The 14879-nt window shown below is 49.0% G+C and overlaps 1 protein-coding gene across 2 annotated transcripts in view; it reads right to left on the reverse strand.

Moving 5' to 3' along the window:
* The window catches only part of TP63 (tumor protein p63), a 124628-nt gene that overhangs the window by 27228 nt on the left and 82521 nt on the right, over positions 1–14879 (reverse strand). For both annotated transcript variants that reach the window (XM_048506094.1, XM_048506095.1), the window contains exons 3-6: positions 5975–6161; positions 3565–3680; positions 3076–3185; positions 1443–1579 (exon numbers count right to left, since the gene is read on the reverse strand). In XM_048506094.1, coding sequence (XP_048362051.1) covers positions 1443–1579; positions 3076–3185; positions 3565–3680; positions 5975–6161 — 550 coding nt within the window. The remainder of the gene's footprint in view (positions 1–1442; positions 1580–3075; positions 3186–3564; positions 3681–5974; positions 6162–14879) is intronic.

Consider the following 14879-nt stretch of genomic DNA (forward strand, 5'->3'; position numbering starts at 1 on the left):
GACTCCGCTGCAATTACAGATATTCAACTATGCAAAAACAAAATGTGGGCGAAGACAACTTGGTTCTGTTCGGCGTTCCCTCGCTGATCTCTCTTTCCCGACCAACATTTTAATTGCTGTCCTTACCTCTTTGTCTGTATCTGAGATCTGATCTCAACTGTTTTAACAATCTGTGTGTGGGGGTGTTGTTGTTTTTTGGAGGGGGAGGTTCGTTTTAATAACTTTAAAACGTGATTTCATCATTGTGTTTTAATTTGCTAGCAACCTCCTATAGCAGAAAGGCGCGATATAAATTGTGTAAAATAAGAACATAAGAACAAGCCTGCTGGATCAGACCAGAGTCCATCTAGTCCAGCTCTCTGCTACTCGCAGTGGCCCACCAGGTGCCTTTGGGAGCTCACATGCAGGAGGGGAAAGCAATGGCCTTCTTCTTCTGCTGCTGCTCCCGAGCACCTGGTCTGCTAAGGCATTTGCAACCTCAGATCAAGGAGGATCAAGATTGGGAGCCATAGATCGACTTCTCCTCCATCAATCTGTCCAAGCCCCTTTTAAAGCTATCCAGGTGAGTGGCCATCACCACCTCCTGTGGCAGCATATTCCAAACACCAATCACACGTTGCGTGAAGAAGTGTTTCCTTTTATTAGTCCTAATTCTTCCCCCTAGCATTTTCAATGTAAAATGAAATGTCTCTTAGCGGGATGCGAGCTTTGTCAGAACCAATGAAGGGGAGAACACATCTGTCTTTCACACACAACATCTGCAATTGGCTCAGCTCACTGAGGACAATGACCCTAACCCTGCAGAAATACAGAACAGCGGCAGAAGCCCAAATCATAAACCCCGTTAGCCCACAGGTGCGGTTCAGCACCCCAGATACTTTTGTATGCTCCTGAACACAGGTGTCAAACTCGCAGCCCTCCAGATGTTATGGTCTACAGTTCCCATCATCCCCTGCCAGCATGATGCTGGCAGGGGATGATGGGAACTGTAGTCCATAACATCTGGAGGGCCGCGAACTTGACACCTATGCTCCTGAAACAGCACAATGTGGAAGAAGAAGAAGAATTTGGGTTTATATCCCCCCTTTCTCTCTTGCAGGAGACTCAAAGGGGCTGACAATCTCCTTGCCCTTCCCCCCTCACAACAAACACCCTGTGAGGTGGGTGGGGCTGAGAGAGCTCCGAAGAACTGTGACTAGCCCAAGGTCACCCAGCTGGCGTGTGTGGGAGTGTACAGGCTAATCTGAACTCCCCAGATAAGCCTCCACAGCTCAGGCGGCAGAGCTGGGAATCAAACCCATTTCCTCCAGATTAGATACACCAGCTCTTAACCTCCTACGCCACTGCTGCTCCTCATTCTGCCTGGCATATTGAGTTGTGCATTGAGGCATCCACAATCCACCCACAGCCTTGGACTGGCATTTTTTCCTTTGGCTACTTACGGCGCTTCGTACCATCACCGTTCTTTGTACTGTCAGAGACTTGCTGTTTCCGGATACTGTCCTCGTCTGCCTTGCGGTCCCTGCCTGGACATGCGCAGATCCGAGCCTCGAAGCACCGACGTCCCAGGACCTGCCCACTGGAGGATCAAGAACAGAGAGACCCGTTACTGCACGTGGCTGGAAAAGCCAGAACCAAAATGCCGCACTGCGAAACAGACGCAGGAAAGGGGGGTCGTGTGAGTTGGGCGAGGGTTGCAGCAAGCCAAAACAGCCGTGAATGGGTCCTGCTCTCTGGTCCTCTTTTATTTTTAATTTTTTTATGATATCATTTGAATTTTACAGTTTATAGTAATTTCCTTCTTCATACATTTTCAAACAATACTTCCCCCCCTTTTCTCCCTCCCCCCATTACTTCTTCTTCATAGTTTTGTCACACAAACAGCAGTGAGTTCATTCTCTGTAGCCTCTTCTCCCATATTTCTTCGTCGACTCGAGCTTCTTTCATCCAGTCCACGTATATTATCCACATCTTCAAAACTTCATTCTGTTTATCTTGCCACGTCTTATTTTTGGCTAGTATATCGAAAATATCAAGTGTCCCTTGTTCCCAGATATATTCTAACCATCTCTGAAGTGTCCATTTTTTCTTTTCTTTCCAGCCCAAGGCTATTGTTGCATGGGCTGCTTTGATCGTTATTTTATACATATAACTATATTGTTTGTCCACCCTTCTGTCTTCCATTACACCCATGAACATTAAGTCATTATTTAAATCAATATTTATCTTCACCAGTTTCTCGATATATATTAATACAGTTGTCCAAAATTTTTTCACTTCTGCACATTCTATCCACATGTAGCTATAACATGCCTCTTGGTCTCCACAGTGCCAGCATTTGGAACTAAGTCCTTTTATCATGTTTGCTAGTTGTTTTGGTGTTCTATGTTGGAAGTGAAGGACTTTACGCTGTCTCCTGCCTCAACCTAAAGAGGGGTTTTTACTAGAGAGCCAGTGGCTAGATAGGGACCTAGGGATTTGGCACCTTTACTCTATCATGCTGGTTCTATCCCTTTGATGTTAGACTGATACTCTCAGGGACTTCCTTCCTTCCGGCTTCTTCCTCGACCCCTTCTCCATCCTCTTCTTCCTACCATGCCTAGAGAGAGGACAGATGCTCCGCGCATCCATCCCCATCCAGCTAGATTAGGATAGCAGAGTGACTCTATCTACCTACCTTTCTATCCAGAATGGAGTTCACTAATAAATACTCTTTTTATTAGATTAGAAACTACAACTGACTCCAACTTTCTTTTGTGTAAGCTTGCCGCACATTGGGATCCATCACGCACACGCACGCACACGAGGTAAGGGCTTCTGCTGTGTTCCAGCCACCCGTGCCACTCTGCTAACTATGATAAGGGATAATCTCCAACTACCAGGAGCACTTATCCCAACATTTTAGACCATTTTAATATCACTTTTCTTTCTAACTCCATATATTTCCTGCTCTCTGGTCTCCAATCCGTCCCCTGAGCTTTGGAAATGTCACCAAGCCCTGAAAACCAGACAGGGCACATCAGCGGACATGCTGCCCCCCCCCCCCCCCGGCACAGGGACCCTGCTCCGACTCACTCTCTTGTTTCCAGCGTCACGATGATCAGGATGGGGCGCCTGTTCATACCCCCGACGCAGCTGCTGTTGCACATGAAGTTGTACAAGACAGTTGTGAATTCAGTGCCTACCTGGAGGGAAGGAAATGCAGGGTTCATTTGGGGTGCAGGGTGAGATTCTTGCAAGGGGCGGAAGGGAGTCAGTCGGAGGCAGCCCTTCCGGCAGAACCCCCACTGAAGATTCTGGCTCCTCCTGTCCTCTGAAGACGCCAGCCACAGATGCAGGCGAAACGTCGGGAGAAAATGCTACTGGAACACATGGCCATGCAGCCCGGACACCCCACAACATCTCAATGGTGAAAGTGGATTGAAAGTACATTATTCTGCATGTGCAGAAGGGGATTGAGCTAGCCAAGGCTGTAACGGAAGCTTCTGACCACCGGAGCCCAGCTCCACCTGACACGAAACCTGCAGGTGGCCCCGGCTTAGACGCCCCGATTCCCCAACTCACCTGCGGTGGTTCGTAAGGCACAAGGACGCTCTGTCTCCCAGTGATGGGGTCCTCCACGTACTGGGCGTGGCTGTTTCCTTCCACTCTGATCAGGTGACTGGGAGGAGCAATTTGACCTGCAGGAGCACGAGGGGGAAACGAATCAGTCTTCTGAACAAAATTATCAGGGTACGCACAGAGCTCTATTCTATCACCGTCCTCCAAGGCAGAGTTCAGGGTAGCCCCTGATGCCCCTTCATTCCCCATTCCATCTGCACAACATTCTTCCAAGGCTGCAAGTCACCCACGTGTCTAAAGGAAATCTGATTTGCCTCATGTGGTTTGAACTCTAACCTCTAGTGGGGAACTCAAACCACTCCGGAGTCGCAGGGCAGGGGGGGGCGTGTCCCCAGGCCTCGGCGATGCGCCGGACGGTCGCAGGGAAGGTAGGTCGATCGGGCAAAGGGGGGAGGGATGGTGCCTTCCAGCCGCTGCCGTTCGCATGGCAGCTGCTGGAAGCCGCCGTCTTCCAATGGGAAAATGGCGGCTTCGCACCACTGGGGAGGCGCGAGGGGGGCGCAGCCCCCCACGCAAACAGCTCCCTGGGGACGGTGTTTTTGCCAGCCCCAGGGCGCTGTATTTGGCCCGTGCGGAAAGGGCCCTTGATTGAGGCTAAGACCCAAACACACAGTTGAAAGGAAAAGCCCAAGTTTCCTGCTACATGAATTAGACCAGGAGTGACGTGGAAAAACAATGCTACGACTCAGCTACACTTACTTGTAACTGTTATTCTCTCTCCTCGCTGCTGCCAGAGAGAGATAACTGGTTGCTTCTGCCTCAGCAACACCCATGACAACAAAATAGAACCTCCATGTTCAGGGGCAGCATCTCTCTGAATAACCCATGGTTGGAGCAAGGGCAACAGCAGAGGAGGAGGAAGAAGAAGAAGAAGAAGAAGAAGAAGAAGAAGAAGAAGAAGAAGAAGAAGAAGAAGAAGAAGAAGAAGAAGAAGAAGAAGAAGAAGAAGAGGAGGAGGAGGAGGAGGAGGAGGAGGAGGAGGAGGAGGGGAGGAGGAGGAGGAGGAGGAGTTTGGATTTATATCCCCCCTTTCTCTCCTATAGGAGACTCAAAGGGGCTTACAATCTCCTTGCCCTTCCCCCCTCACAACAAACACCCTGTGAGGTAGGTGGGGCTGAGAGAGATGGTGTTGCTTGCAGGGAGCAGTTGGTTTGCCACTGCAGGGACAGAGTTCCGAACAAGGTGGCCCATTCACCTGGTACAGAAGGTTGCAAGGATTCCAAAGTGAGGTTTAAGACTGGTTTGGAACCCTGACTTCCCAGAAAAGTATAAACCAGAGTTTGCCATCTTGGATGCAACACGAAACTAATTTGACGGCAACATGTGGGGGACATCGGCTTGAAATAATTTACTATGCAAAAAAGGTACACGCTACAAATTACAACCACCTGAGCAAATACAGCGTGCATTGTGTGAACTGCTGTGTACAAACAATAAATTGCAATGCGCCTACGTATAAAGTTAATATATCACCATTGCAATTACAAATAAACAACAGTAGCAAAATGCAAACATTCACTGTGCATACACAAGCAACAACCATTCATTGTGCACATGCAAAGACTTGGCAGACTTTTCTTCTTGACCTCATTGTATACTCACACAACTATGCACTGTTGTTTTGAGGTATAATTGTCTGAAGCACTGTCATTGGTGCAATTGGTTTTCTTCAGTTAACAAGACCTTTTTCTAATTTAACCGGTTTTCTGACTTATGTAACTTCGCACAATGAATGGCTGTTGTTTGTAAATGCACAGTGAATGTTTGTATTTTGCTACTGTTAGTAATTTGTAACTGCAATTAAAGTATATTCACTTTACGCATAGGTACATTGCAATTTATTGTACCTTGGTCGCATTCTGAGAAGACCAGGACCACTGGAAAAGACAATAACACTGGGAAAAGCTGATGGCAGCATGAAAAGAGGAAGAACCAATAGGAGATGGGTTGACTCTACACAGGAAGTCAGCTAGAAAGCCCTCAGCTGGAAAGACTTGAACCCCCAGCTGGAAAGCCCTCAGCTAGAAAACTTGAGCCCTCAGCTAGAAAGCCCTCAACTGGAAAGACTTGAGCCCTCAGCTGGAAAGCCCTCAGCTGGAAAGACTTGAGCCCTCAGCTGGAAAGACTTGAGCCCTCAGCTGGAAAGCCCTCAGCTGGAAAGACTTGAGCAAGGCAGACAAGGATAGGATGCTTTGGAGGTCATTAATTCACAGGGCCGCCATGAGTCAGAAGTGACTTGATGGCACTTAACATACACACATACGCCCCACATCCCCCCCTGCCCCACACCGAGGACAGGCAACTTGCTATAAAGAGTAAAAGATGCAGGATCCACACTCGGGCCCCGACTCACCCTCATTGAACTCGCGACTGAGCTCATGGTTGGGGCACCGTTTCACCACTTCGGTGACATGCTCAGCTTTCTTGTAGACGGGCATGGCACGGATGACAGCCCCCTGCGGCGGCGGGGTCATCACCTTGATCTGGATGGGACACGTCTTGGCGATCTGGCAGTACAACTTCTTCAGTTCGGTGGAATACTACGGAAAAAGAAGAAACGCCGCGTCAAAGGGAAGCTGCAAAGGGAAGGGTGCCTTCGGATGAACCCCTTTTGGTCGGACAGGTTTCGATGGGGATTCTCAGAGGACAGAAAGCAAAGGTTTCAATTTGTTTTTGAAATGCAAGGACCCAAACCCGCACTTCTTCACTGTGTCACGGCTTCGACCTTCACCAACCCCATACACCACTGGCCACGCCGGGTCTCACAGCAGCCCAACTCCCACCGGTGACCAGGCAAAAATGCTGTGCCCACTCCTTATTGCTGGCCTTTGAACAGAGGCTACATTTTAGCCCTCTTGCAGCCAACCCTCATTCGTCTCTCTATAATTTTATCTAACTCTTTTTTTGAAATGCTAATTATGAGGCAATGAATTATGCAGGTTATATAGCCGTGGTGGCGAACCTTTGGCACTCCAGGTGTTATGGACTACAATTCCCATCAGCCCCTGCCAGCATGGCCAATTGGCAGGGGGTGATGGGAATTGTAGTCCATAACATCTGGAGTGCCAAAGGTTCGCCACCACGGCTATATAGGGTAAGGGCTTCATTGGTCCCTTCCCACACACCCCAGGAGCAGGTATGGAACCGGAGAGAGTAACATCTGGATACAGGCCCTCTTCTTAGTGGCTGAGGCAGTTAGGTATGTTTAGTCTGGAGAAGAGAAGGTTAAGAGGTGATATGATAGCCATGTTTGAAGGGATGTCGTGTTGAAGAGGGAGCAAGCTTGTTTTCAGCTGCTCCAGAGACTCGAACCCAGAGTAACGGGTTCAAACAGTGGGAAAAGAGACTCCACCTAAACATTAGAAAGAACCTCCTGACCGTCAGGGCTGTTCGACAGTGGAATGCACGACCTTGGAGGGTGGTGGAGTCTCCTCCTTTGGGGGTTTTTAAACAGAGGCTGGATGAACATCTGTCGGGAGTGCTTTGATTGTGTGTTCCTGCAGGGCAGGGGGTTGGACTGGATGGCCCTTGGGGGTCTCTTCCAGGTCTGTGATTCTATTATTCCTCCTATCTCCTTCCAATATTGTATGTGGTGCTCTGGGACAAGGGTAATGGAAACGTTACCCATAGTTGCAGGAGGAGGAAAACCGTGGGACTCTTTATTTCCTTTTGGCCCTGCCAGTGACCCACACTTCACCTGGATGGATTCTCCTCCTCCTCCTCCTCCCCGCCCCCCCCAAACATCACTGGCCAAACTTGCTGAAACTTGGCTACTGAAAAAGCCACCTAAGGGGGCTTTCCCCACTGACAGAGTTGAACTGGTTTCGACCTAGGTTCGCCTCAGTTTATCCCCACTGCCCCCGAGCTCAACACTGTTTTGTCTCAGTGGTAGTGACCCAGTTCCCTCCTCAGAACTTCACGACATCAGCTTGTCGCATGATTATGAACTACCTACTTTTCTGCCGGAGACAAGGTCGATGCCGCTTTGAAGCGGGGAAGCATCCCGAAACGCATACACCTCATCCGCTTCAATCCAATCACGATGCAGCTTTTTGTGGCATGTGCAGAAACAGAGGGAGAGTCGTGGCCGAGACGAAGAAAGCGCATGTAACTGTAGACTGGAAAAACTGTAAAAAAAAAAAAGAACGCTCCTGTTTCCCGCCGTAACACAAGCGCCAATCACGATCGAGGAGTGAAACAGGCACCAAGATGATCCCGCCCACTTAGCTCGGTTCCAGGGGGCCAACTCAGTTGCTGTGGGGACAGCCTGGAATTGCCCTCCACTGAAGGGAACTGAGTCGACCTTAGCTCCCTTCTGTAGTGGGGAACGCCTCAAGGAGAATCCAGACCCACAGGCTGATACTGTTGGCGACCCCTCAGATACCAGAGGAAGGGGGATTTGCTTCTGGAAAGCTCATACCTTGGTCTCTAAGGTGCTAACGGACTCGAATCACACCTTCAAAGAAGGGAGAGTTTCCAAAGAAAAGAAAGCGCACGCGCTGCCTGTTTGCTCAACAGCGGGCCATCAGCACGTCTGCTCTTGGGCTCCGTACCAGTTGCTCAAACAAAGGGCCCGCAGGAATGCACATGTTACTGAAGCAAAGTTGCCCGTCGCATCCTGTCCAGACAATAAGCGCTTGGCAGGGAAGCCAGGCAGGTGGGTGGTAATGTGGCACTGGCAGGGATTACGGGAGGATATGCGAGAGGGCGAGAAACCACGGATCAGGAAAACTCAAACAACAGAATGCAAGAAGCAAACAAACACAGAAGAGAACGACCCACTCCTCTGTGGCTTTCTTTGCAAAGCCTGCCCCCCCCCACCCCTGCCCCCCCCCAGTGCCCGAGAGAGTTTAGGTCATGGCAGCACAGACGCAGGATTGTGGAGATTTCTTAAGCCCTCTTCGAGAAGTGACAATGTCGGATTGTGCAATCTTTTCTTTTTTCGTGCCCGCAGGCTAAGGATTATGCACACAAAGGATTTACACAGCCTGCGGAAACGGGAGCGTGCCAGGCGAGTCGAAAAGAGAGAAAGAGGGAACGCCAGATTGCAACACTCAAAGCAAACAGCACTTTGCTGGAAAAAGAGTTCTTCTGGAAGGAATGGTTTCCTTGATCAAAATTCTCAGTCGACGGCCCTCTTCATTGCAGCGAAATATGGCCGGTAAAACTCCTTGGCTGGAGTTGTGTTGAACTTGGTAGAACAGGCAAGGAGCGTGTCTTGGGGATCACGAATCCAGGATCCTGTTTCCAACAGTGAACCTTTTGGGGGAAAAACCCCTCCCACAACCGAGACTCCAATTCTCATGGCCGAGGTCACACCATTACAATTAGCAAGTGGGACGTTCAAGTGGGGTTTAAGGGCCTTGGTCCTCCCAATGCCTGTTCCTTTTCGAAAACAGAGGGCTTTTTCTTGTTTTTAAATCAGTTTGTACTTCTGGAAGGGTGGGAGGACAAAGAACCACCATGCACACACCTGGATTGTTGGTCAAGTCTGGGGGGGAGGTAGAAACCCACTATTTTGGCCCAATTGTACCAGCTTAATGGACACACAAAAGGGTCTGATATTTCCCAGGCCCCTGGAAATCAGGTGACTTTGGAAGGCAGACACAGGGTAGCCCAGCCAAATTCTTCACAGAGGGTCACATCCAAGCATTGGGAAGTCCAAGCTCAGCATGACTTTTTAAAAAAAACTGCTTTGACTTCTCATTTATTTGAAATCCCCTTCCATTTATTAGTAGGTACATCCACAAAGTTCACCAGTTTTAGACATTAAGAAGTATTTTGAGTTTTGCAAATCTCCATTGGTTCTCCCAACAGTGAAAAAAAAAATTTCTGTGTTGTGGAATTGCAGATATAACATCCAGAATGCCAGATCTCCCAGTCTGAAGATCTACAGGTCACACCAAGGTAGATTAGCTAACTCGCACAGACATTTGTGACCAGATGGTGTTCATCCAGAAACATAATAGGACAAAACAGACTCCCTAGTAGTTCACTTTCAGGTTTTCCTTTGTACTTTGTGCTGGGGTGGGGCGATTGGGATAAAGACTCATTTTAACATCTTTCTAGCTATACAGAAGCCAGGCTGGTGGTCTGTTAGTTCTTTCAACTTCAAATTAATCCATAACATGGAAATGAGCGGACCTTGATAAATTAGGTGAGTGGGCTAAGAAATGGCAAATGCAGTTCAATGAAGCAAAATGCAAAGTGATGCACATAGGGGCAAAAAATCTAAACATCACATACGTGCTACAGGGGTCAGTGCTATCAGTCACAGACCAGGAAAGAGATTTGGGTGTCTTAGTTGATAGTTCCATGGGAATGTCAACTCAATGCATGGCAGTTGTGAAAAAGGCAAACTCTATGCTGGGGATAATTAGGAAAGGAGTTGATAATGAAACTGCAAGGATTGTCATGCCCTTATATAAAGCCGTGGTGCGACCGCACTTGGAGTACTGTGTCCAGTTCTGGTCACCACTTCTCAAAAAGAATATTGAAGAGATAGAAAAAGGGCAGAGAAGGGCAACAAGGATGATTGAGGGACTGGAGCACCTTCCTTATGAGGAGAGGCTGCAGCGTTTGGGACTCTTTAGTTTGGAGAGGAGACGTCTGAGGGGGGATATGATTGAAGTCTATAAAATTATGCATGGGGTAGAAAATGTGGACAGAGAGGAATTGTTCTCTCTTTCTCACAATACTAGAACCAGGGGGCATCCATTGAAAATGCTGGGGGGAAGAATTAGGACTAATAAAAGGAAACACTTCTTCACGCAACGTGTGATTGGTGTTTGGAATATGCTGCCACAGGAGGTGGTGATGGCCACTCACCTGGATAGCTTTAAAAAGGGCTTGGACAGATTTATGGAGGAGAAGTCGATCTGTGGCTACCAATCTTGATCCTCTTTGATCTGAGATTGCAAATGCCTTAACAGTCCAGGTGCTCGGGAGCAACAGCCGCAGAAGGCCATTGCTTTCCACATCCCACTGCACTGGGTAGAGAGCTCCCAAAAGGCACCTTGGGAGTAGGGCCACTGGCGAAAGTAGCAGAGAGCTGGGATCTCAGAATGGACTCTGGTCTGATCCAGCAGGCTCATTCTTATGTTCTTAACTGTTCTGGCACAAGCAAGCTAAGCCCTCCTGGCTGTAATTTTGCAAGCCATACCCAAATTTAGCTGGCTTTCATGAAAATTCCTGGTACCTAGTAATGCAACAGACACCCCAAAATATAGCTTAGGCAATGCAGGGTTGCAATTATCCTAACTACCCTCTCCTTATTTGAAGAACGGGGGTCAGAACAGAAGCTATTATAGCAATTTAAACAGTTATCAGGTAAGACCCAGGGGGGTGAAGCGGTTAAGCCTGCCAGACTAGGGTCTGGGAAGTTCAACTCACCCCTAGGCTGGGGGACTTTGGGCCAACCTACTTCACAGAGCTGCCGTGAAGATCAAATGGAGCAGAAGAGAATAACCTAAGACCCTTGGGGTCCCCTTTGGAGAGATGGCTTGATCTGAGATTGCAAATGCCTTAGCAGACCAGGTGCTTGGGAGCAGCAGCCGTAGAAGGCCATTGCATTCACCTCCTGCACGTGAGCTCCCAAAGGCACCTGGTGGGCCACTGCGAGTAGCAGAGAGCTGGACTAGAAGGACTCTGGTCTGATCCAGCAGGCTAGTTCTTATGTTCTTATGAGATTCAATATGGCACTACGTAGACCTTTTCTTAAATGGGTTGTCTGCATGGGCGTATCTGCCAGAGGAACATGGGAGGTCGACCCCGGGCACCTCCCATTGGGACTGCTGCCATCAGCTAAGGCAAGTGGGGCGCGGGGGGGGGGGGTGCGCCTGGAGCAGGTGTTGCCCCGGGTGCCATTTCCCCCCGGTACGCCTCTGGTTATCTGTCCCAGTTTCAATGCTTACAGGAATCAGATTTTTTGTCTGTCCCCCAACAGCATCATGGTACATTAATTCACCTCCGAGCGTTTATTTTGGCTTTCCCCTGAGCCTTCCCAAACTTGTTTTGCTACAAAGTTTTGGGAAATATCATAACAGAGCCTGGAAGACTATTGTGTAGGTGAGAAAGTTTGGATTTTTTCCTGCGTGTCCCACATATCACGACACAGGGTCTGCTTTTGGACAATCACAACTGGCGTAGGGGGGAGGGCTGAATTTCCCATTCCTGCTATTCATTCTGGGGCACTTTCAATCCCCCCCCCCCGCAAGCAGCCAGAGCTTCCCTACAGCTGTCATTGCCCCCCCCCTTTAGATGCAGCAGAGATGCAAAGAGAGAATGGAACAGAAAGGTCCATTAGAGACAAATTTGGTCTTTGCCAAGGATGATTCAGAGTCAAACAGGAACGAGCACTCACTCAAACAGCCCTGCCCGGGGGGGGGGGGGAGGCTGTGAGCATTTGAAGGGGGGGTGTTGAACCACACCAATAACCCCACACAAGCCAGACGTTTAAAAAATTCCTCTTCATTTTCTCTTTGGGGTTTGACGGGTCTGCGTCAGTCCCAAATTGACAGTCCTCGGGGTACTGCAAAGAACTAAAGAAACCGAATGGGCATAAATACAATACAATTGAAAGCTACAGGTTGGCTAAACCCCAAGAAAAAACAGCCTAATGCAAGGAATAAGTGCAAAATAATTCGTTTTGCTTCACCATACGTAGACTGTATGTGATTTAATCAAATAATAAGACGTCTGGATATATCCAGCTGATACAGATTAATGCAATTCTATTCCAGCCTTTTTATGCTTACCTGTATATTTGTACGTTGTAAAGCTGTAAGGATAGTGACTCTTATTTTGTGTAACTTAAGGAATATCGCTTACACGAATTATTTTGCACTTATTCCTTGCGTTGGGCTGTTTTTTCTTGGGGTTTAGCCAACCTGTAGCTTTCAATTGTACTGCAAAGAACGCCAGGGCTTCCGTAACAAGATGGTCTACCACAGGGGTCTGCAACCTGCGGCTCTCCAGATGTTCATGGACTACAATTCCCATCAGCCCCTGCCAGCATGGCCAACTGGCAGCGGCTGATGGGAATTGTAGTCCATGAACATCTGGAGAGCCGCAGGTTGCAAACCCCTGGTCTACCAGAACTGGGGGAAGCTGCAGTTCAGCCACTACCGCCCCACCTTCTCTACCTGTCCAGGTAGAGAGACCGTCTTACATCCTCTTGGCATCCCGGCTGGTAATTCAGCTTTGTTCTGTGCACATCCCATGCCAGCCAGCGTTGGCTCATACCTGCCTGATTTCTCACGCCCCTAGTGCCCTCCGTCCATCAGCCCAAGGGGATCAACCAAAGTTTTAGAAGTCCATTTAATTTCATGGTCTGAAATTATGTGCAGAAAGGCATCGTTCAGCAGCGGAAAGGCGTGCCGGGGGTGGGTGGGTGTTGAGCTCCCCCTCTCTGGAAGTTTGTAAGCAAAGGTTGGACAAACACTTGTCTGAGATGCTGTCGGCTGATCCTGCTTTGATCAGGGAGTGGGACTAGATGCCCTCTGTGGGCCCCTTCCAACTCCACGATTCTGATCTGTTAAAGCCAGACTCCTTGCGAAATCCTTTTTTTCTGTTCTCAGAGCGTCGTTCGGTTTTGGAGTAATAAGTCAACACCTGGAAGGTAGACTTTGCTGGATTTAATTAAACCCTTTTAATGTTTTGTTTATGTCATTTTCAATTTTGTGAGCTGCCTCGGGCGGCATCAAAGGTTTCTACCCAAACAAAAAGGTGGCAACCGCCGGCTTTGCCGATGGGAATTAAGAGCCCAGGTGGAAGGATTGGGGCCTTGGAGCGCCATCGCGTTTGGGGAGAGCGGGGCATCCCGTGCTTTCCAGCTGGAAATGGCACTAGCAACTTTATGGCTTTCCTTAGGATAGCTCCACTTCAACCAAGTGCCGACAGACTGGAAACATCTGAAGGTCACCTCAGTGCGTCCCACATTTCTGACACCTCCGTGCAAGTTCCAGAAGGCACCAGAGCGGGAGGTGACGATTCCCGGGAAAAAACAACAACTCGTCTCGCGTGGCCCCTCGGATGCAGCCATTTGGGATCTGTGGTTGCCAAGCCACGGGCCCTCTTCAAAGCGAGCAGTGGTGAGAGCTGTCAACAAACATCCACGCAGGACGTAACCCTTTCGAGAGTGTTATCAACAGAGTGACTCATCTCTGCCTTAAAGAGGAGGCAACCAAAACACACACACAAGAGGGATACTACACGGGGGCCGCCAACGTCTAACAGGGCCTGAACATCTTGTGGAATCACAACAGATTTCCGGCCATGACAGATCCATTTCTCTGGAGCAAGAGGCTGCTTTGGAGCGTGGACTCGGTGGAACTCTAACAGAGGTCTCTCCCGCTCCCCACATTCTCCAGCCTCCCCCTCCAAATTCTACAGGAATGGCCAACCTGGAGTTGGAAACCCAGTAAAGACCCTGGCATGAATTAAACCCACCCCTTGTTCTGTCCCAACTATTTGCTCAGGAAACGGTGAAATCATAAGAACAAACCAGCTGGATCAGACCAGAGTCCATCTAGTCCAGCTCTCTGCTACTCGCAGTGGCCCACCAGGTGCCTTTGGGAGCTCACATGCAGGAGGTGAAAGCAATGGCCTTCTGCGGCTGTTGCTCCCGAGCACCTGGTCTGTTAAGGCATTTGCAATCTCAGATCAAAGGAAATGGTCTCTTCTTTCCTGCTCCCCTTTCCGGGAAGCACCACAGAACCCAAAAGTTTCCCATCAAGACGGAGGCGGTCACCACTGACACAGTATCGTTCGCTAGCAAAACGTCTGAAAAAGCCCATTGAAAAAGAAATGGTCTTTTTAAAAAAAAAAAAATGCTGAATTTACAAAGATCTGTTTCGGCTGCAGGTGCAGAGAGCTGGGCCCACCCAGAGGAAGAAAGATTCGGTCTCCTGCTACGCCCTACCCACCTCACCCCCACCCCAAAGGGAGCTTCCCACAAACAGGATTTTTCTCAGCAAAACCCACAGCAAGGTGCGTTCCTGCCCCTCCTTCCGCCCAAGAATTCCTTGAACATTAAAAAAAGAGACTAACTTGTCTAGGAAAAGGCTGGGCTGGAACATCTCCCTTTGTCAAGAAATCCAGCGGCTCCTTTAAGACCACATTTATCCCCACAGAAGCTTTGATGAGTCACGCCTCATTCCTTCGGATGCATCATATAAAATGAAAGCTTTACACCAAGATTTATAACAGGGTTGCAAAGCTCTTTGGGGGGGGGGGGCTGGCGCTCTGCTGGAGTGACA

This window comes from Sphaerodactylus townsendi, linkage group LG08 (genome assembly GCF_021028975.2).
Source record: "Sphaerodactylus townsendi isolate TG3544 linkage group LG08, MPM_Stown_v2.3, whole genome shotgun sequence".
NCBI lineage: Eukaryota > Metazoa > Chordata > Lepidosauria > Squamata > Sphaerodactylidae > Sphaerodactylus > Sphaerodactylus townsendi.